Source organism: Tursiops truncatus, chromosome 4 (genome assembly GCF_011762595.2).
Source record: "Tursiops truncatus isolate mTurTru1 chromosome 4, mTurTru1.mat.Y, whole genome shotgun sequence".
Classification (NCBI taxonomy): Eukaryota; Metazoa; Chordata; class Mammalia; order Artiodactyla; family Delphinidae; genus Tursiops; species Tursiops truncatus.
The window spans coordinates 98,327,536-98,349,237 of NC_047037.1; the positions used below are offsets into that span (position 1 = coordinate 98,327,536).

Here is a 21,702-nt window from a genome sequence, read left to right on the forward strand (position 1 = left end):
CCGCTGCGGGCCGGCGGCGGGCGTGGAGAAGGGCGCTCAGCAGGAGGGGCCGCCGGAGCGTGCTCACGTCGCGCCGCTCTGCGCTGCCCCGCCCCCAACCCACGCCGCCGCCCGCTTGGCTCGCGGCCGCGCGCCCCACGCAGAGCCCGGTGAGTGGAGCGGTCTCGGCTCTCTGTCCCCGCCACTGCTATGTGGGGTGGTGCTCAACTTCCGGGCGTCCAGGCGCGAGTGTGGATGGAGCAAGGTCGGGGTGGGGGTGGGGGGGACCGCAGGGCTCGGGCCGAGAGCTTCGGTAAGGCCGGGCCACGGCCAGCGGGCTCTGTTTGTTTCGGGACGGGGGACGCGCGCCGACGCGCTCGACGATCCCGGGCACTGGAATAGTGGACACGCTGGGTGTGGTGCCGCCCAGGATTGCGGATGGCCTGGGCACCAAGAGTAACCACGTGCTCGGCCGGTGGTCTTGAGACGGGACGAGCACACGGAAAGTTTGGAGGTTTGCAGGGAGGGTGATGCAGGCCTTGGCCCCGTTCGGCGGGCTGTATGGGAGCGCCACGTGGGCTGTCCTCCCGGGCGGCCGGGCGGGCCTAGGAGACCGGCTTTATGGCAGCAAAACCTGAAGTGCGGGCGGGAGAGCTGCGTCTTTCTCTCCCCACCGTAACTTTAAAATGACATTCTACCCTCCCTTTCTTTCATTTGTCACCGAATATTTCTAGAACGGCTGCTCGACTGTTGGGTTGTCCATCAGGTTAATGAGACCAGGTGGTTCACTGTGTTTTAAGGAAGTATTGGCCTGGGAGTCGCAGGCTCTGATTACTCCAATAATCAGCTGTAAATTCGGCGCCGGGCCTTTGATTTCACTGGGCTCATCTTTAAGTGGAAAAGCCTGATTTATCCAGCTTCTAACACCATCGCTTGGATAGTTTTGCCTCTCTGCCCTCATCCTTTGTAACCTCAGGGTTACTAAAATACTTTAATGAGGTTCAATACATTATTTCTAAAATAGAATTAAAAAGATAAGTGCCAATCACAGCTTTAGGTCAACAGGAGAACCACTTTTCCCTCTCTGAACTGGTAAACATCAATGAGGGCCCAAAGAAAATATTTTAAGTCAGCCTAGGCAAACTTGTTACAGGCAATATATCGTTTCTGTCAGTTTGTGTGCGTCTAACTGAGCTGAGTTTGCCTATGATCCTCCTCTATGTTAGTGGATCTAAAATTCTCCTGCTGAGAACTGTTAATTTTCTTTTTTAACTTCTTTTAAACTGTGTTACTGCAGATTTCTGGGCTCAGCTACCAGAAGTGTTGGTCCAGTAGGTTTGATATGGGGCCCATAAATTTGCATACTAACAAGCTTTCCTGGTGATTTGACTACACTTTGTAAAACACAGCTCTGGAGCTTATAAAGACACACCTCCCTCTCCTGGTTGGTAATGACCTCTGATGGCTAAGGTGCCTTTCAGCTCTGACCGTACTGTTGAATACTCAAGCTACAGCTGCCATCCAAGAATAATCCCCACTGAACAAACCATCTGTTTTCCCCTAACTCTGTTTTGTGTAAGGCTTTTGAGATTTTTTTCCTCTAAAATTGTATACAAAAGATGAAAAGGGGAAAAAAATTCAGCAAATGTTTATTGAGGACCTCCTATGTGCCCTGGTCTGTGCTAGGCTCTGAAAATGTGCAGATAGTTGCTCTGTGTTAAGACTTCTGGTCAGTGAATATTACCATAGAAAAGGAAGTTAGGACACTTAAAAATATAAAGGCTTTGTTTGTATTTGTTGCCTGTAGAATGGGTATCACTATTGATTTTCTTGTGGAGTTTAATCCTTCAAAGTTGTTTAGATTAGTTGCTGGTTTTCATCTGTGGGCAGTTAGTAAAATATGAACCTTGAATCTTTTAACTTAATCTTTTTACATTTGAATGCTGTGGTCAACTTAAGTTGGAAACAATTGCTTTTTAAACGCTTGCTTTTTTTCCCCCTGTAGCTTATGAAAATATTTACTCTTAACTTCTGTTTGGGTGGTCTGTGAGATTCAGAGGCAGGCTAGTGTTGGCTGTACTTTTCCAGACAAAGCATTCTCTTGTTTAGTTCCTATATTTCTTAACATTACAAAACACACTTTTTGCTTTTTTCATTTTTAATGTTTCTGAAATTGTGATGCAGCTTACTATTTTGTAAGTTTAATGTGGTGGAGTATGTCATCTGTTCTCTCAACCTCCCAAAAGCTGTTAAAAAGAATGGTTGTCTTACAGTATGGGCAATGTGAGAATCAGAGAAATAGTATGTTTGCCTAATAACCACTAATCTACGTTCCAATTAACTGAGCCTCAAATCATTTCAAAATGAACACATAGAAACAATAAATGATGTAACTTTTGGCAGTAAAAGTAGTGAAATTCATAGTCTAACAAAAGCATTCGTTATGCACTGTTGGGATTTATTTTGTTACTGATTGTAGATGGGAAATATGCTTCAAGTGATTTTATTTTTGGCTTAAGTATTTTGCACACATTGTTTCACCACACTTCCTGGTGAATATGCTTATACTGTATTCATATACTGTGCTTAAGGAAAACAAGCCTTTTGTTTGCATCTTCCTGCTGCTCCCATCCCTTAAATAAATTTTAAACTGACCAATTGTAAGGGATAAGAAATGTGTAGCTGAATATGAAATTACTTTTCCATTAATAAACACCTTTAATTATGCAAACCTTCTGAGGCAACCTAACAGTTTTTAACAATTAAATGTGAGCATTGTATCCCGGGTCCCCAACACCATCCCCGGGGTTAGTGATTTGCTAGGACTCACAGCTGATTTATTACAGCAGATGGAGACCAAGTGCTTCATTGCTGCAGCAGCTAGTTGTGACAACATGTGTGAAATGCTGCCAACCAGGGAAGCTCATTAGACACTCAGTGCCCAGGGTTTTTATTGGGGGCTCATCATGTAGGACCTTCTGGCTGGCATGTATCAAAATTCCAGACACCCAGAAGGAATGCGGGTGCTCAGTATAACCTGCATTGTTTGTCCAAACAGCTTAGACACAGTGAGTCCCTCTTTTCAGTTAATGGTGGTGGGAACACATCTGAAATCTAAGTTCCCAGACCTGACATCCACCACATGCTGACCTTTCAGAGGATAGCAGGTGGCTCTTTTCTGCACAAGCAATGCTGTCTACTGAATCTGTTTTCGTATCTCTTGTATTTCTTCATCACTTCTGGGCTCCAAGTACTAGCAGTACTTTGTCTCACTGAAGCTTTGATTCTTCAGTTGAGAAAGCACGCTGGTCTGTTTAACTTAAAAAGAATAAGAAATATTTTCAGAAAATATGTCTCATTGATGATATATCCTAAGACATTAAAGTTTTTTTCCCCAAAGTTTAAGAAAAAAGCTTAAGCCCTTACCCCTTCAATGCAAGCTTTTAGTATCAATTTGTATTAGTTTTATACTATGGTCCTGTGTTTCCTGCCCAAAGCATTGGACCTTTTGAAGGAACTGAGCTATTTGTGGGTACAATATTTAGAAGCTAAAATGAGGCCACTAGAGTGTTTTAAACAGTAGCGCCCCCTTATCCACGGCTGACAACGTCCCAAGACACCCAGTGGATGCCTGAAATCGTGGATGGTACGGAAGTCTGTATATACTGTGCTTTTTCCCTATTCACAGATAGCTATAACCAAGTTTAATTTATAAATTAGGCACAGTAAGAGAATATCCGAATTGCCAGCATCGTTACTCTTGGACTTTGGGGCCATCATTATAAAGTAAAATAAGGGTCACCGGAAGACAAGCTTTCTGATACTAGGACAGTCAGTCTGATCACCAAGACGGCCACTAAGTGACTAATGGTCTGGGTACACTAGACAGAGGGATTAATTCTAAATTTATTTTCTAGGTTTATTCTGAATTTATCAATTATAAATTTGTAAGTTGTTGCAATGTGTAACACATTTTTCGGGTGCCTACTTCCCAGGCCAGACCATTAATTCTACTCAGTCTATAGTGTAGCTGAAATACAGCTTAGTTATAATGACAAAAGAGCAGAAAACAGTGTACTTGCAATTCTGATAGCCCAACAAAATAGAAAAGCATGACATTTATAAATAAGTTACTGGTCTCTGGGAAAAATTGGTTTTTATAAGCACAGTGGTTCTTAACCTTTTTGGGGGATGGGGACTCTTTCAAAAATCTGGTAAAAGCAATGGACCTACCCCCTTTCCCAGAAAAAAAATTGATTTTAAAATAGCATTTTGTTTCAGGAAATTCATATAATTTAAATTCATACATTCTTGAACTCCAGATGCAGGACACCTGCATTGTAAACGTGACGACAGTTGTGGTTTGAGGCAGTTCTGAGAGACCTTTGACAATACTCAGGGGAGTGGATTCTCTTGCTACTCAAGTGTGGTCTGTGGCCCAGCAGTAGCGTCACTACCTGTGGACTTGTTAGACATGCAGAATCTCAAGTCCCACCCGAGCCCTAGGCGCCCAGGGGATGTGTATGCACGTGAAGGCTGGAGGGAGGAGAGCTTTGTTAGAAGTTAATGACGTTGCCATTTTATTATGTCTTATTTTAGTTAAAAAGGTAGAGCTTTTAAAAGCCTTGAGATATAACTATCTTTACCCTTCACTTTCAGCCCCCAATTAGTTTTCTGCTTTATTTTAATTTTTCTGATAAAGTGGCAATTTTTAGGAATAAGCTGAGGTTTGGAAGTGAGGCAATTCAGGTGGTTAAGGACCTGGGAGCAGGCATCTTCTTGCCCCAGCCGTCAGGTGGCACCTCTGGCCCAGGTGGCCTCCAGGACAGCAGCTGGGGGTAGTGCTTTGGTGAGGAGCACCTGGCCGTGGGCAGCTCTTGGTGGTTCTTGAGTCAAGTATTTATAACTCAGAGTGCATCTAATTAGATTTGGGATCTGGTGCTGATTAAAGCCAACTTTAAGATTTCAACTTTGCTGTGTCAATGGCCACAGGCTAAAAACTGTGACTAGGAGCTGCTGAGATAGTTGAATCATTTAATTTGGGATAATTATACCTTCCGATAAGTGATGAATTCCACGACTTAGTGCTCGTGTACAAGAAAAACACGCCTTCCTTTCTGCGAATATGTGATCTGCATAGTGTTTGAGGCTGAATCATATCTTGGAAGAAATGGTGTTGGCTTCAGGCTGTCTCTTCTTCTGGTAGAAATGGCCTTGGTTTAGGAAGAGTTCGCACAAAGGCCTAATAGTCATGCAAGTTGTGTGTATGAGATCCTCTGACACCGAAACTGGGACGCCTAATCACGAGTGTTTTCTTCTTTTTGGCAGGTTTGCGTTTCCTCACTGCCTTGTCTTGAAGACAACGATGCCAAAGAAAGTGAAGCCTGCAGGGGATGGGAAGGAAGAGGGGCCTGTTCCCTGTAAGCAGGTGAAGCTGGAGGCAGCTGGTGGGCCTTCCCCTTTGAACCATGACAGTCCCAGTGGCCTCTTTGAAAGTTTAATCTCGCCCGTCAAGACAGAGACTTTTTTCAAGGAATTCTGGGAGCAGAAGCCCCTTCTTATCCAGAGAGATGACCCTGTGCTGGCCACATATTACCGGTCCCTGTTCAGGCTCTCAGATCTGAAGAGTCTGTGCAGCCGGGGTATGTACTATGGAAGAGACGTAAATGTCTGCCGGTGTGTCAATGGGAAGAAGAAGGTTTTAAATAAAGATGGCAAAGTGCACTTTCTTCAGCTGAGAAAAGATTTTGATCAGAAAAGGGCAACAATTCAGTTTCACCAACCTCAGAGATTTAAGGTAACAAGTTCTCCCCAGTGCAGAATCCTGGTGTGTATTAAAGTGCTACCATTTGGCCACAGATCAGCTCGGGGGTAAATCTGTTTTGATGATGATTAGGCTGCTGCCAGTTTGAGAAGAGGTAGCACCTGTTTGGTCTTCAAATGCATTACAACTTCAGTGACTCTATGTTCCCTTTTGGCTAAACTGTTAGAATCTGCAACAACTCAGGCTGGACGTGGTGAGGTGCAAAAACTAAATTATACTTCAGGTTTATAAAGTTTGTTAAAGTGACGTTACACCTCCAGGAGCATTTCCGTGGGCTGGTTTATGTTTTGACACATGGTAGACATTTCTGTTTGGCTTGTCCCTTCACTGTAACTTAAGGCATGATAGTGTCAAGGTGATCATTTTTTCCTTAAAGTTGCCTCCCTCTACTGCCTACATCTACCTAAGTAGAGACTTCTGAGCAGTGACCAGACCACATAGGCACCAGAGGCACGTTTAAGAAAGAGACTTCACCCTTATTAACAGTAGCCCGCCTGGCACTGAGGGGCAGGGTCCTGGAACTGCTGCTGGGGGGGCATTCGCAGGTGGAGGGTAGGTTGGATTTGCAAGTCGGGAAGACTGGCTAACCTTTTATTTATTCTGCGTCAGTGGTTGACATTTGAGAAATAATTTGCCTCCTCTGTGCTCAGTTTCTGTGTTTATAAAATGTAGACTTAGGATGAGCTAATCTGCTCTTAGAGGCATGAGATCTTTATGTGACAGGTGGCCCAGAACAGTTGAGGGCCCATTCTGAGTTTTAGATAAAGTTTATCCCCATTCAGAAATGCCCTTCTGTGACCCATGGCTGAATCAAAATGTCAGCTTAGGAGGAGGAGAGCAGCACGTGAAGTTCCACACTGACCGGGCGGCTTCTGGCTGTGTGGTGGCTCCTAGGACTTTGTCATCAATTACCAGTAATGCTTCTCACGACGGAACTCAAGTTGCCCTGTTAGATCCATTAGGCCTCTCTCATCTGTTGAATGCCTTTCCCTTTCTTGTCTGCAGGATCCTGAACCTATTTGTACTCTGGATAAAGTACAAGTACTCTTAGACTTTTCAGTACAAGCACTCATTCCAAAGGAGTGAGGCAATCATGAGCAGTTGAAATGTCCTTCGAATGCCAGCCTTTTGTCCCTAGCACCCAAAAGGAATTTATAAATCACTTGCAGACCAAGTCATGATGTGTATTCAGAAAATATGGACACCGAGGTACTTCCCTCTGAGCTTGTCCTTGACTCTTTACTTAGCTAGAAGCAGCACTTTTTTTTAAAAGTGGTTTTTAGACACCTAAGAAGTATGAATAGAAAAGATCACTGATGTTGATTATGTAATTTGTTCACAGACCAGCAGAAAGTTATTGTTTGGCATATGTGTGGTGTCCTCTGTGGCTGTCATTTTTGTGCTGTAGAATCATCTTGGGCTCTTCTCTGCTCGTCTGCTTAAGTGCTGCATGTTCCTCTTCCCCAGTTTCAAGTGGCCAAGACTGTGTTTCCTTTGCCCTGTTGACTCAGCTCTCTAGCCATGTTTATCAAAGCAGGAAGGATGAGCTTTCCCATCTCAACGCAGCCCCCGGGCTAGACTAGGATGCATCCTGTTTTGCTTGTTTTTTCCACCACCAGGACTTGAGAAATCTGTTGGGCCTCAGGAGCTCACCCTCTTACACTAGAAGCCGGGTTCCAAGTATTATATTGTGACCAGATTTAGTGTTGTGTGTGTGTTTACTAATGGATATGTCGGTATCAGGGTAGAGAAAGTATAGAGGCAGTTCCTCATTGGCCAGATTGAGAGAGTATCAGAGTGAACAGTCAGCCCTTTCTTTATCAGGTCACACCGTGTGCACAGTTTATTATTCTAGTTTGTCTGGAAATGAGTAAGGAGGTAACCAGAGAGTGGTGGGTTGTTCCCCATCTGCTTTGGGTAATCCGTGTATCAGGAGTCCAGATGAGTTTACCAGATATTTACATGTGTTCACTTTTGAACCCTCCAACAGACATTTGAAATAATTGGGGCAATCACTGTGGTCTCCATTTTACATGGAAAAAACGAGTTCACAGATGTGACTTTTCCATAGCTACTAAGTAAGGACTTCTGATTCCAAAATTAAAGCATTTTCCTAACCATATATCTAAAGATATTAATTGAAATGTAGTAGGGCTTTGGGCATGTTTGCTTTCACCTTTAGGTGTGAGTGTGGGCTTCCGGTCTTAGCTGTTGTGTTCAGCTGAGCCTGCAGATAGGTCAGTGGAGAGAGGAGGAGCTTCCTCTTTCCCTTTCCCTTTCCCATTGTTCTGGGGTCCTCCTTCGCATCTCCAGACATAGTTGGGAGTCACGAGTCAAAGGAGACAGATTTCAGGAGCCTTGTTTGTGCCAAAGTCAGCACTGATGAAGCTGTAACAGTTGTACACTTCTTTGCAATGTAAATAGGCTTTGAGATAAATATGCTGTTTCCCACAGTCTTAGGGTGGGAGTCTTCCTTTGCAAATAAAGAAGCTGACTTGTACCTACAACTTGGTCGGTGGTGATTTGACTCCAGATCCCTTTCTAGTGGGCCACACTGGGCAGATTGAGAAGCTAAAGGTTCTATTTCCAGGAGAGATAGAAAAATTGTACAAATGATGGGGTTTTCAGTAACTTTTTTTTTAAAATTAATTTATTTTATTTTATTTTTGGCTGTGTTGGGTCTTTGTTGCTGCGCGCGGGCTTTCTCTAGTTGCGGCGAGCAGGGGCTACTCTTCATTGTGGTGCGCAGGCTTCTCATCGTGGTGGCTTCTCTTATTGTGGAGCACGGGCTGTAGGCGCACGGGCTTCAGTAGTTGTGGCTCACGGGCTCTAGAGTGCAGGCTCAGTAGTTGTGGCGCACGGGCTTCATTGCTCCGCGGCATGTGGGTCTTCCCGGACCAGGGCTCGAACCCGTGTCCCCTGCATTGGCAGGCAGATTCTTAACCACTGCGCCAACGAGGGAAGCCCTTCAGTAACTTTTCAGAAGAAAAGAGACATGTACTCCTCAATTACAGACCCAGAAGCTTGAGTTGGGGGCCATAAAGTCACCCATATGGTCCTGAGACACCTCTCAGGCCATCAGAGACAGAGAAAGAGCAAGAGAGAAACTGGTTCTAGTTACTGTATAAATGTAATTACAGGGCCAGGTCCTGCTGGCCCCTCCCAGGTATAAATTAGGCAGCTTGGGAGATCTCTTAACTCTCGGGAGCTATTCAGATGCCATAAAATCATCCTTCCTGTGTTGCCTGAGATGTGTAAGTAGAGAAGCTCAGTGGTCTATACTGAAGATGTCTCCCAAAGCTTTTTTCATGCTGACCCAATTCTTTCCCACTTGGCATTTTTAATACTGTAGTTTTTTTTGGGTTTTTTTTGGTGTTTTTCAGTCCAGTGGTAGGATTGACTCCCAAGCTGTGGTCACTGGTTTACTCAGCAGATACTTTCGACGTTTCAGTGTCTCGTGTGTGGCAGGCACTGTACGTGCATGTGCTTGAAGGGGCTCTGCAGTGTTCTTTGTAGGTGACTTCTTTAAGGTAGTTCCTTAGAGGGGCAATACAGAGTCATGGTTCAAGGTGTGGGCTCCGGAGCCAGGCTGCATGGATTTGAATCCTGGCTTCATCATTCATTGGCTGTGTGTTCTCGTGCCCGTTTCCTCATTGGCATTTCCTCATTGGTAGGACCCACCCTATGAGACGGGGTGGCGGGGAGGGTTGTACAACTGAAGTAGGTAAAAGCGCTTGGAAACAGTGCCTGGCACATAGGAAGTGCCGATACCTACGTGGCCTAACTGCTGCCTCTCCTCTCTCACCTGCCTCGGGACAGTCAGGTTTCTACCTTGCAGGGATGTGTGGCTCCTCTCTAGGCCCCTCAGTTCGACTTAGGCCCTGAAGAGCTGATTAGCGACTGGAGAAAGGGAGCATTCCTCGACCCTGTTTACCCCTTCGCTGTCTTGTACCCCCTTCCTAGGTAGTCATTTCTGCTTCCATTGCTCTGAGTACCCTTTTGTGCAGGCAGTTCCCAGATGTACCCCCTAGCTCTTCGTCTTGCCAGAACTTCAGACTTAGCCAGGCAGCACATGGGGGTCTTAGCAGCTCACACTTAACACTGCTAATGTACAGCTTTTCTTTTCTTCCCCCTGAATGCTTGTTCTTTAGCAGATCTTTCCCATTTCAGTGGAACTGGGAGCTGACTAACTGCCTCAGTCAAAAACCCAAGAATGTTTCTCTGATTTATTCTCCCCGCTCCCATACCCCAGCCATCAGCATGTCCCGTCAGTGCTGCTTTCTGAGCGCATCTCGACTTTTCTACTTCTCTCTCCCTTGCCCACCACCCTGGTCACTCCCAGCCTACGCTGCTGCCTTCGTAGCTTCCCCACGGCTCTCTCTTGCTTTTCTACAATCAATTCCCCACACCGCAGCCCGAGTGAGCTTTTATAAGTGTGCATTGGATCCTGTCCTTGTCCTGCTTAAGATCCTATGACTCCCTGTTGCCTGCCTCTCCAGTCTCGTCTGCTGCTGCCTCTTCTCTGTGCTGTTCTGCACGAGGACGGAAGGGTCCTGAGGACAGAGGCGCTGGCTTGGGCACCGTTGAATTCCAGGTGTCTGGAACATAATAGCTGTGTGATAAAGACTTGCTGAGCGCATAAGAACATATTCCTTGTTTCTAATGTATTTTTCACCTCTTTCCCCTCCATCTTTTTTTTTTTTTTTTTTAAAGGATGAGCTTTGGAGGATCCAGGAGAAGCTGGAGTGCTACTTTGGCTCGTTGGTTGGCTCGAATGTATACATAACCCCTGCGGGTTCTCAGGGCCTGCCGCCCCATTATGATGACGTAGAGGTGAGGGGGGAGGAAACTGCTCGGCTCCGGGAGGACGAGTTGCTGCCAGCCCGGGTTAGTGGGTTGTCAGGGTTCAGTTCAGCTCTCGGGCCGGGTCTCTGCCAACTCTTCCTGTGCGGGCTCTGCAGAGCTTGACCTCAGTCACCGGGATGTTGGGCCAAAATTAATCCCATCAAACTGGTTTCCTGCTCCTTCAGAAAGGGGAGATTGTTTATTTACTAATATAAAGAGCCACACATTCCTCTGAAATAGGTGTTTTTTGAATTTTCTACAGAAAAGTGTGATTGGCTTTTTCTTTAATATTATAATGTATGATCTTTAATAAGGTGAGGTCTTAAGTAATTCTTACATCTGCTTTCTTTTGTCCTTTTTCTGTAGCTACCAAAAGTATATATTTTTTCCATTTGTGAAGATCTTGGGGCAGCTTGAATGAAGGTCATGGTTTCACTTAAGCGCTGGCGCCTTGACAAGTGTTGATTTCATTCTCATGTGGCTGCCAAAAAGAGTTAACCCTTTGGCTTAGGTATTTCATAGTTTTATTTTTGTACCAAGACAATGTGTGAACACAGAGTTATTAGTAAAAAACCTCTTTTTTCCCCCTCCTTTGAGAGCAATTTGATATCAATACTGTTTCCAAAAAAATTAAAAAAAAATATTTCTAATAGGGCTTCCCTGGTGGCACAGTGGTTAAGAATCCACCTGCCAATGTAGGGGACAAGGGTTTGAGCCCTGGTCTGGGAAGATCCCACATGCCGCGGAGCAGCTAAGCCCGCGAGCCACAACTACTGAGCCCACGTGCCGCAACTACTGAGCCCACGTGCTGCAACTACTGAACCCCACACACCTATTGCCTGTGCTCCGCAACAGGAGAAGCCACCGCAATAAGCCTGTGCACCACAACGAAGAGTGGCCCCAGCTTGCTGCAACTAGAGAAAGCTCGCGTGCAGCAGTGAAGACCCAACGCAGCCAAAAATAAATAAATAAAATAAATAAATTTAAAAATATATATTTCTAACAGAACTTTAAAATATCTTTGGTTGAATGAAGAATAAAAAAACTTGACATTTTCCTATGTGCCAAGGATTGTATTCAGGATTTTAGACACTCAGTAATATCCGAAGCTTGGCTTTTCCATCAGAGATTATGGGCTTTCAGCTGCCTGATGGAAGATTTAAAAGAATGAGATAGTGGGATAGATATTGGAATATAAAGAACTTAGCGAGGCTTTCATGAAAGTGAAAAGAATGACTAGCCCTCCAGTGTCAGACTTCACGATTACCTGTTTTTAAAAGTGAATACCAGTAGTGGCAACTTTAAGTGTATAGTGAAATGTATCTGTGATCTTTTATTTTTATTTTTTTATCTGAAATTTGTGATTCATCTAAGCCCTGAGAGGGCTAACACTCTAGAAGCACTTTGCCTCATGAGTTGTCTGGAGGCTCTCTGACACTCCGGGGTCCTGTGCTTCCTGTAGGTTTTCATCCTGCAGCTGGAGGGAGAGAAACACTGGCGCCTGTACCACCCGACGGTGCCCCTGGCGCGGGAGTACAGCTTGGAGGCTGAGGACAGGATCGGGAGGCCAGCACACGAGTTCACATTGAAGGTACGGGCCTGCTTTCGTGGGTGCCTTTCCTGACACAGGTTTGGTTTGAGGTTTGTGTAATGGTCCGTACCCAAGAGGCTGGGGGCAAGTGGCTCCCATTCCAGCTAGCCAGCACAGGGTGGGGCGGGGGGGCTTCTTAAAGGACATTTGGTAGTTTTTAGCTGCGGAAGTGAGCTGAGGAAATGTTAAGTTCATTTTCCAAATCACCTGTCTCCAACTATAATCCAAGTGCAACAGGAATGAATTATGAATTCAGTAACCACTGACTTCTCTAGAGCAAAAGTGGAAGGCATGGCCAGTGGTCACCGCTGGGTCGTAGGCTGCTTGAGCAGAGCACGGCCAGGGACCCAGTAGTTTTTTTTGGTAAAATTCCAGTCTGACCCCTTTTCCTCCTGATTGTGCAGTAGACTCTCTGCGCTCCCTTCCCCCTGCATATAGTACCCAGAAGAATAGTCAGCACGAAAGCCCTTGAGGAGGCTTTCCCCAGGAAGCCAGGTGGCTCGAGCATGTGCTGGTTCGCTGGCATCTTGCTGCTGAGAAAGTGTGTCTTTGAGCAGTTAGCTGGATGGGATCATAGCCAATCCCCAGCAGGTGGGGTTGTTGAGGAAAAAATCTTGGATAAGAATAGCTGCATAATTAAATTTTATACCTTTTCCTACAAAACTTAAAATTTAATTTCCTTCAGTGGTAATAAGAAAATAGGTAATTTAAACCATACCGAAGATTCTAACCAAACTTGCATATGGTTATTGTTTTTGTATTTCTTGTGTCTTGACGTTATGCTTAGTATCTAATTCCTACTCAGGGCCTCATAGCTCTTTCTTGATTTTAAGATCTTTGCCTGCCTGCCATAACTGGGAGAAACAATCTCCCTTTTTAGGATGGGTGCCTATGTTATAGGGGACTTGAATAAATACAACAATAAAGGTACCGTTCTTCATTTTTTTTTTTATGCTCTTGGTCAGCAATCAGCAAACTATGGCCCATAGGCCAGAAGTCTGGCCTGCTGCCCGATTTTCTATATAAAGTTTATGGAAACACAGCCACACTCATTCCTTATGTACTGTCTAGGGCAGAGTCAGCTAGTTGCCACAGGGACCATGTGGCTCACAAACCACAGATATTTACTGTCCGGCCCTTTACAGAGAGAGTTGGCCAGCCCTGCTCTTGGCTGATTATTTTTAAGCCAAAGACTAAGCTGTCCATGGTCTCTGAGGCCAGGGCTGAGTTACCCAGACTGACATCTGGCTACTTGCCCTGCCCGAGTGGGTCGGGCTTCATGGTGGTCATAGAGGGCATGGGACTTGAAGGAGACGGAGCATTGCACGCTGCTCGTGCCCATCCTGGTCCCAGCTCACTACGAGAAGCCCTGAGTCTCCTGGAAGGAGAAAGACAGCATTGTGTCCTGTGGGAATTTTCAAGTTGTATGTCTATTGAGTTTTTAATCAGTGGAATTCTTCAAATGAAATCTTGCATAAATGCCCAGTGTGTGAAATCGAAGATCTGAGTCGCTCTGGGTGGGGGTGGGCTTGGGGGCTACGATGAGCGGTCTGGAGCCCTCCTCACCCCTCTTCCTTCCTACCCAAGTGGCAGCCTGACTTGTACGTCTGCCAAACCTGAGGTCTTGGGGTGAAGACCACCCCTATAATGGATAGACATCTCTGTGGCTTGGGGATCTGACAAACCTGGGTTTGAATTCAGCTGCTGTCACTTAACGAGCTGCATGTCCTTGGGCAAGTTATTGATCTCTGTCTCAGTTTTTTCTTTGTTAAAATGGAGATCATAATGTTTATCTTGTAGGTTGTAAAGATTTAAAAATATTACTTTGATGCTGCCTTTACAGTGAAATTCCATGGAAGTGATGGCTATATGTCAGTGTATTGCTGCCTATCAAATTAGCACAAACTCTATGGCTTGAAACAACACAAATTTATTATCTTGTAGTTCTGCAGTTCAGAGGTCCAAAAGGGGTTTCACGTGGCTGAAATCAAGGTGTCAATAGGACTGTGTTCATTCCGGAGGCTCTAGGGGAAAATTTGTGTCCTTGCCCTTTACAGCTTCTGGAGGCTGCTCACATCTCTTGGCTCACGGCCCCTCCCTCCGACATCAAAGCCAGCAACATGGAGCTTGGTCTTTCTCATGCTGCCCTCTCTCTGGTTCTCTCTTCCAATACCCTCTTCCACTTTTTTTTTTTTTTTTTTTTTGTACGCGGGACTCTCACTGTCGTGGCCTCTCCCGTTGCGGAGCACAGGCTCCGGACGCGCAGGCTCAGCGGCTATGGCTCACGGGCCCAGCTGCTCCGCGGCATGTGGGATCTTCCTGGACCGGGACACGAACCCACGTCCCCCTGCATCGGCAGGCGGACTCTCAACCACTGCGCCACCAGGGAAGCCCTACCCTCTTCCACTTTTAAGTATCCTGTGATTACATTGGGCCTGCCTGGATAATCCAGAATAATCCCCCGTCAGCAGCCTTAATTCCCCTTGTCCGTGTAACCTAAGTATTCACAGATGCCAGGTATTAGGATGTAGACATTTTTGGAGACCCTGCCATAATGGCCTGTCTTCATTTCCTCGACTCTCCCACTGTTGGGCACCTTTCTAGCAGGGTTTCTTCCTCATTGTTCCTCTAGAAATATTCTCAAGGGTACCTCCACGTTGTCAGGTACAGCGGTCAACTCCTAGTCCCCTCTTAGTCTGCCTGTCGTCAGCATTTGACACAGTGGGTCACTTCCACCCTGTCCACTGGCTTCCGGCATGCAACCTTCTCTTGGTTCTCTCTCCACCTTCCTGACTGTCCTATTCATTCTCCTTCGCTGTTTTGTCCTCAGTCTTCCTACTTCTCTAATTTGGGGTACAGGGCTCATTTCCTGGACTTCTTTGATCAGTCAGCATCCCCTCCCAAGGTTTCAAATACCCTCTACACTGATGTATTTTAAATGCTGTTTTAGATCTCTAGCCCACATCTCTAAACTCTAGACTCATAATCCAGCTGCCCACTTAATGTCTTCCCTGGAAATGTAAAAGATACCACAAATTTAATATTCCCCAAACCAAAATCCCATGTCCTACCCTGTCCCCAACCTCCTTCTCCCTGCAGATGTGTCACTCTTCTTCTACTTGTTTGGGGCAAAATCCTTGGACATAGATTTATACAGAAGCCTCCTACCTAGTGTCCCCTTTGCAGACGTTTCTGACATAACAACCATGATGATCCTTTTGTGATCCCTGAACCCTTTGCCCAGACGTCTACTGTCTTTCCGTTAAACCCAGAATAAAAGCCAAAGTCCTTTTTTTAAAAAATAACCAATGCTTTATTACTTAAATGGAAAATTGATAGCATAGTAAGTTTTAATGATCTAATTAATGGAAAATTATAATAAAATTTCTTTAAAATATTTTTCAACATCCTAGTGTACCACCATATTCATTACCATTGTGTATATTTTCAAAGGCATTAATACCAATGGAATAATTAAAGACAATGAAAATGGAACTCATTTATACCCAATCCTCCTTTTCTCAAGGCTTTATGCTGCTGGTTTATGTAGCCTTTGGATTGAAGCCAGAAATATTTTTTTTCTTGGTTAAAATAATTAGCTTTTCTAGTTCTTTCAGAGTAAACAGAAACAGGACAGTGGTATGTCAAATGGCTAAGTCCTTAAAATGGTCTAGAAGGCCCTGTAACCTGGCGCCTCTGCTGCCTGCTCACTGCACCTCCCATCACTCCCACCTTCACTCACTACCTTCCTGACACACTGGCCTAACGGATGCCCCTCAACCTGCCAGGCACGTTCCAACCTCAGGACCTTTGCACTTGCTCTTCCCTCCTCCTGGAATCCTTTCTCCCCAGGTCGTTGCATGGCTGGCTTGCTCGTTTCCTGAAGTCTCTACTGAAATGTCACCTTAGCAGAGTCAGGTTTAATGGACCATCCTGGGTCAAATAGCCCCTCTAATCCCAGACACCCCCCGCCACCCCCCACTTCCATCAACATCATTCCCCTCCTCCTCCTTCTGCTTTTTTTGTCTTCTTTGCATTCGCCATCACTTGACATTACTTATTTGCTGCTTTATTTTATCCTTCTTGCCCCACTAGAATGTCTTCATTGTCTAGTGTACCTTCTCCCTTCTCAAATGTTTTTCTCTTCTGGAATGTGCTCCATCAGGGCAGGTCTTTGTTTCGTTCAGTGCTCTCTCCCCCGGTGCCTAGCACAGGTCCCTGGCGTGGGTGGTGGGCAGGGAAGGGTTAATCAGGTGTTTGTGGGATGGATAAATGAATGGATGGATGAAATATGTACGTGAGGGCCTCAGTCACAGGGCTGGCCCACAGACTCTCACAAATGATGCCTGTAATTATGAGTAATGCATTTGTTTACTGGAAGTACTAGTTTCCCTGTCAGATTGGTGTTATCCAGGGCAAGATAGCTCTTATGAGTACATATATAATTACTTATGTATGTACTTAACATTAAAAAGAGAAGTTTTTTTAATCTGATATTTCTTGAGCTCTTTCTCCAGGGCCCATGCTCTTAACCAGTGAGACAAGGCTTCGCAGGGCTGCAGAGAGCAGATAAGCGACTCCCAAGATTCCCTCTCCTCTGCTCAGGCAACTGCTGTATACAGAATGTTCTTCTGGTTGGGATTAGGGAGGAGGAAGCTCCAGGGCAGTAGTGATTTGGGGAAAATATTTCTGTTCCGTGGCTTGGGAAAGAAATAGGACAGGGTGGAGGAGGCTCACCTGCCCGAGAAGGGACTGATCTTTAGTTACGTATCGTGTTTAGGTTCAAATGAAGGGTCACAGGGTTTTTCATCCATTCTTCCAGACATCTTTTGAGCCTCTGGTGTGTGCTGAATGCTTAGGTGGTTTAGGCCCTGGGGATACAAGATGGATCTGGACCCTGCTTGGAAGAGCTCACAGACTCTCAGGGACTGGCAGGTACAATAAGAATCATAATACAGCCACAGCCACTTGCCCAGCATTGCTCCAAGAGCTTTCTGTTTCTGGCCGTGCCTCGCGTGCGTCATGTGGGATCTTAATTCCCCGACCAGGGATCAAACCCACGGCCCCTGCATTGGAAGTGCAGAGTCTTAACCACTGGACCGCCAGGGAAGGCAGCTCCAAGAACTCTTTTCCTTTAATCCTCAAAATAATTCTGTGAGATTTGGGGCGATGGCTTCCATTTTACACATAAAGGAACTGAGGCCTCGGGAGGTTAAGTAATTTGCTGGGGCCAGCAGCCAGGGAGTGTAGCCTCTGTATGGCTCTAAAGCTCCTATCCTCACTGCCCCCTTTGACGGGTGTGGAGGGCGGGAGCAGGCTTCCCAGGCACGGGCTGTCACCTTGATCCCAGGGTGGCTTCAGGTGTATCTGGTCTCAGCTTATGAATAAAGAAAGTGACTTCAGGCTCTGGAAGCCTCTCCAGGATTGGGGTTCATGGTGACAGGTTCACAGACACAGCAGAGCTAGACGGGTGGATACCACAGAGAACGGCATGCAGACCACTGCTCGAATCACCACATAGAGGTTTCTAGAATGCAGAACTGAAACAGCCTTTCTAGAAGAACGAGAAGATATCCTCCCTACTAACTCCTTCCCCCCTTTTTTTTTCCTTTAGCCAGGAGACTTGCTGTACTTTCCCAGAGGGACCGTTCATCAGGCGGACACTCCCTCAGGGCTGGCCCACTCCACGCACGTGACCATCAGCACCTACCAGAGCAGGTGAGCACTCACCTGCAGCCTCGCGTCCCCGACAGCTCCGAGCTGTGGCCACAGCGGCGTGTTCGGGAGACGTGAGGGAGTTAGCTGCTTCTCTCCTCCTTACCCGGCCCCGGGGTTTCTGGCTGACTTCCTATTCCTTCAGCGTCCTACCTGTGCCATTGACTCACTCAGGCTTCCTCCTGGCCTGTCATGACCCTGACTCCACAGAACGCTGGGAATTGCCCAAATAAAGTCTCCCATGGTTTGGGAAGATAGAAGCATAGCTGTGGGTGTGGCAGTGTGTTCGTGTTGCCAGGCTGGGCTTGTAGTCTCTCTCCCACAACCCCATCCCCTGCCTCTCTCCCTCCCTCCCTCCCTTCCCCTCTCTGTCTCTCTCTGTCTCTGTCTCTGTCTCTCTCTCTCTCTCTCTCTCTCTCTCTCTCTCTCTCCCCGCCCCCTTCAAATTTTTTTTTGATTGTGGTAAAATATTTATAACATAGAATGTGCCATTTTAACCATTAAGTGTCCAATTCACTGACATTAATTATATTCACACTGTTGTGCAACCATCACCACTACCTGTTTCCAAGACATTTTCATCACCCCAAACAGAAACTCTATCCATTGAAACCTCTGGGTCTATTTTAAGGCTTCCATTTTTTTTACAGTTCATGAAATTAAAGTCAGAAAGGAAGTCTGGAACAGTGAGTCCTGAAAGCACACGTGCTAAAAACAATTCCAATTAAAACCACGTTCCAGTTCAGCGAGTGCCTCGTCACATGACAGGGCCAGGGCAGCAGTGCCCAGTGAGTCATTTCCTGGTAGCAGTGACCTCAGTAGTCCAGGTCCCATTAAAAACGCCAGTCATTAATTTATTCATCATGCAGCGCTACACCTTGTGCTAGTTGCTGAGATTGTAGGCATTGGACTGAAGGCGCTTTGAGAGAACTTACTCTCTGGAAGTGGTGGAAGGAGGGGAGATAGGCATGTAGTTACCAAACAGTGTGACACATCCCATCATAGGTTTGCAGAGGAGACTCTGGGAGCACAGAGGAACACACTTAGCTAAGCCCGGGTCTCAGGGAAGGCTTTGGAAATGACTTGACACCCAAGCTGAGGGAGATTTACAGGATGAGTAAGTAGAGGTGGGTCAGGAGGTCAGAGTAGGAGAGGATATTCCCGGCCTGAGGGACAGCCAGTCGCCTCCTAACTTCAAAGCCGTATCTTGCAGAACAAGTGAGTAAGCATTCTTCTGCCTCCTCATCTGGCTTTTCAGCGAGAAGTGAACCCCCTGTGTTTAAGAGACAGGAGGAGCTAGCTGGAGTCTGGCCTGAAGTTAGGCTCTCTTTGCCCACAAGTAGAAGCTAAAGCTTGTTCGGGGCTTCCTTTATGTAAAATGCCCTTGGCACCGTGACTGGTTAGGTGCCTTGCATAGCGAGAAACGGTCTCTGAGGGCAGCTCGAGAAGAACAGAGGTGACTGAGGGGGTGGGTCATAGGAACTGGGGAAGGGCAGGCTGCAGGGAGGCTGAACCAGAAGTTCGTTCTGGACTAAAGCAGCTCTGGGCCTTGGCAGCCGCATATTGATAGTTTGGCCCCATGAATGTCCATCTTCTGGTGTCCCGCCGTTGAGGTTACTCAGCTGCTCCCTCTTTCTCTAATTCTCCCTCTTTTTCATTTCTCTTGGTTTCCTAGTAATCGGTTTTCGCTCCCTTGTTTTCCTTCCTCGGTTTCTATTTACTCACAACATTGGCTCATCACAAGGCATCCTCAGTTACTTCTCTGACCTCCCTCGATCTCGTTGAACCTATTAGCTTTTGCTTCCACTGAGTGCCTGACTTGCTGTTTCCCAGTCCCCAGGATGAACTGGTAGCCTTCCCTGGTCCCACCCACCCCCTCTGCAGGCAGCAGGGCTGGGGAAGAGAGGTCTGAGTCACAGAGGATGCCTGCTGGGGGCTGTGGGTAGGCACCGTGACCTGTGCATCTAAGCTGGATGCCGACCTGGGCCTTTGTCAGTGGGGCCGGTGCTAGAACGGGACAGATGTAACTCGAGGACCATCGGTCCCCGGAGGTGTCCCTATGCTTTGGTCCTGGTGCTCCTTAAGGCCTGTGGCAGAGTGAGGACTTGGGCCTTTTCCTAACCCCTCTCAAGGGTAGCATTGTTGGAACATTTAGGGCCAGCTGTGTGAGACAGTGGCCTGTCGATTTGGCTGCTTTACCAAAGTGAACCCCTCCAGAGGTGTTGTTTCCAAACTTTGGAAAGGCCCAAGATCCGTTTTCCTAGAAGAACACAGAGCTCAATTTAACGGCACTTAAACTCCTCTGTGAGCTACTGCTGCATGACTTGTACCTGGGACCCTTCAAAAGACGATATTATTTCATGCTGCTGAAAGGTCTCTATGGTCCAAGTTCAATCAAAGGTGTGAGGTTGGGTGTAGCATTATGTCACAAGCGGTGAGGCTACCACGGAGGAGTGGACGTCTTGGGGGAAGTGTCTCTCATGTGGCTTTTGTCCTCTTTTGCCACTTTTCCAGGAGGGAAGCATAAAAGTGTTAATTTTGTTACTGCGTGAGAAGCAAAAGTCATACTGTGAATTTCCATCTTGCATGCAGCCAGCAATCTGAAATCTGCTGGTGACACAGAGGAAAATTTTAAACAGCTCAGAAGTGTTTAAAGAGAGCAGCCCCACAGCGTGTGCTTCTCACACTGGCACACATTGAGGAGCGAGCGATTCTCAATGCCCCAGAGAAAGCAGAGGCAACTGAACACTGATGCTCGTCCCGAGATGGTATTTTTGGCCTCTGGCTTCTATCTCCTACCCCAGTAAAACCACTGCCAGGGTTTAACAAGTTGCAAAATCAACTGTTTTGAAATTGTTGATGTTGGATATTTTGCTGAGGAATTTTTACAAGGAACAAAGGAAAATGTAGTGTTTAACTGTTCAGATGATTACACAGTCCGGGGATCTTGCTGTTACCCTAAATGTGTTGCTTTGGATTTTTTACACATAAAAATCCTTTTAGGTCCTATAATGATTGAGGGTTAAAGTTTCCTGCAAAGCTCTCCTCGAGGCTCTGTGTTACATAGTTGAAAACATTAAAAAAAAAAAAAAATTGGTCCCTTAAACTTCCTACTTTATGACAGTCTGTAATTAATTCTCTGGTATCTTTACATTTAAGACAAATCATGAAGGAAGCCTAGCTTCCCACCTTTAATTTTGCACCTGAGTGTCTGGGATGGGAAGTAAGGGAAGACTGACTGATAAAGGCCGTAAGTCTTTATGCTGAGTAATGTGAAATTAGTGGAACTCAGGACGTCAGGGCAGGGGAGTTGGTGTGACAGTTTGTAGCTTTAGGCTTTTAGTAATCAGTGTTCTGTGCACATTTCTTATGTGTTCACTCTTTTTTTTTTTTCTTGGTACACGTTCCAGTTCATGGGGAGATTTCCTTTTGGACACCATTTCAGGGCTCGTGTTTGATACTGCAAAGGCAGACGTAGAGCTACGGGCCGGCATACCCCGGCAGCTGCTCCTGGTAAGGCGTAAAGGCAGGTGGGAAAGGAGGGGTAACCACGGCCCAGGCCAGCTGAAGCTGTGGCTCCCTCCTCGGGACCCCAGAGTCCTCCCCGTGCGAGCCAAGCTCGTCTTCTCCCGGGCACGGTGGTTTGCAGAACGGAGTGCTGCACATTGCATGCCGCCCAAAGGACCAACAGTGTTGTGCAGACGGCCCGCTTCCTGTACTTCATGGCGGCAATGGCAGGCACCGGGAG

At 46.4% G+C, this 21,702-nt stretch overlaps 1 protein-coding gene across 9 annotated transcripts in view; it reads left to right on the forward strand.

The window, feature by feature from the left end:
* RIOX2 (ribosomal oxygenase 2) overlaps positions 1-21,702 on the forward strand; it is a 27,266-nt gene continuing 5,564 nt past the window's right edge. For 2 of the 9 annotated variants that reach the window (XM_019922393.3, XM_033855923.2), the window contains exons 1-6: positions 3-149; positions 5,308-5,776; positions 10,517-10,690; positions 12,111-12,239; positions 17,854-17,957; positions 21,365-21,467. In XM_019922393.3, coding sequence (XP_019777952.1) covers positions 5,345-5,776; positions 10,517-10,690; positions 12,111-12,239; positions 17,854-17,957; positions 21,365-21,467 — 942 coding nt within the window. In that variant the 5' untranslated portion in view covers positions 3-149; positions 5,308-5,344. Of the gene's footprint in view, positions 150-274; positions 293-344; positions 494-796; positions 3,626-5,307; positions 5,777-10,516; positions 10,691-12,110; positions 12,240-17,853; positions 17,958-21,364; positions 21,468-21,702 lie in introns of those variants that run through there. The other 7 variants (XM_033855927.2, XM_033855925.2, XM_033855924.2 and 4 more) reach the window with 7 other exon arrangements.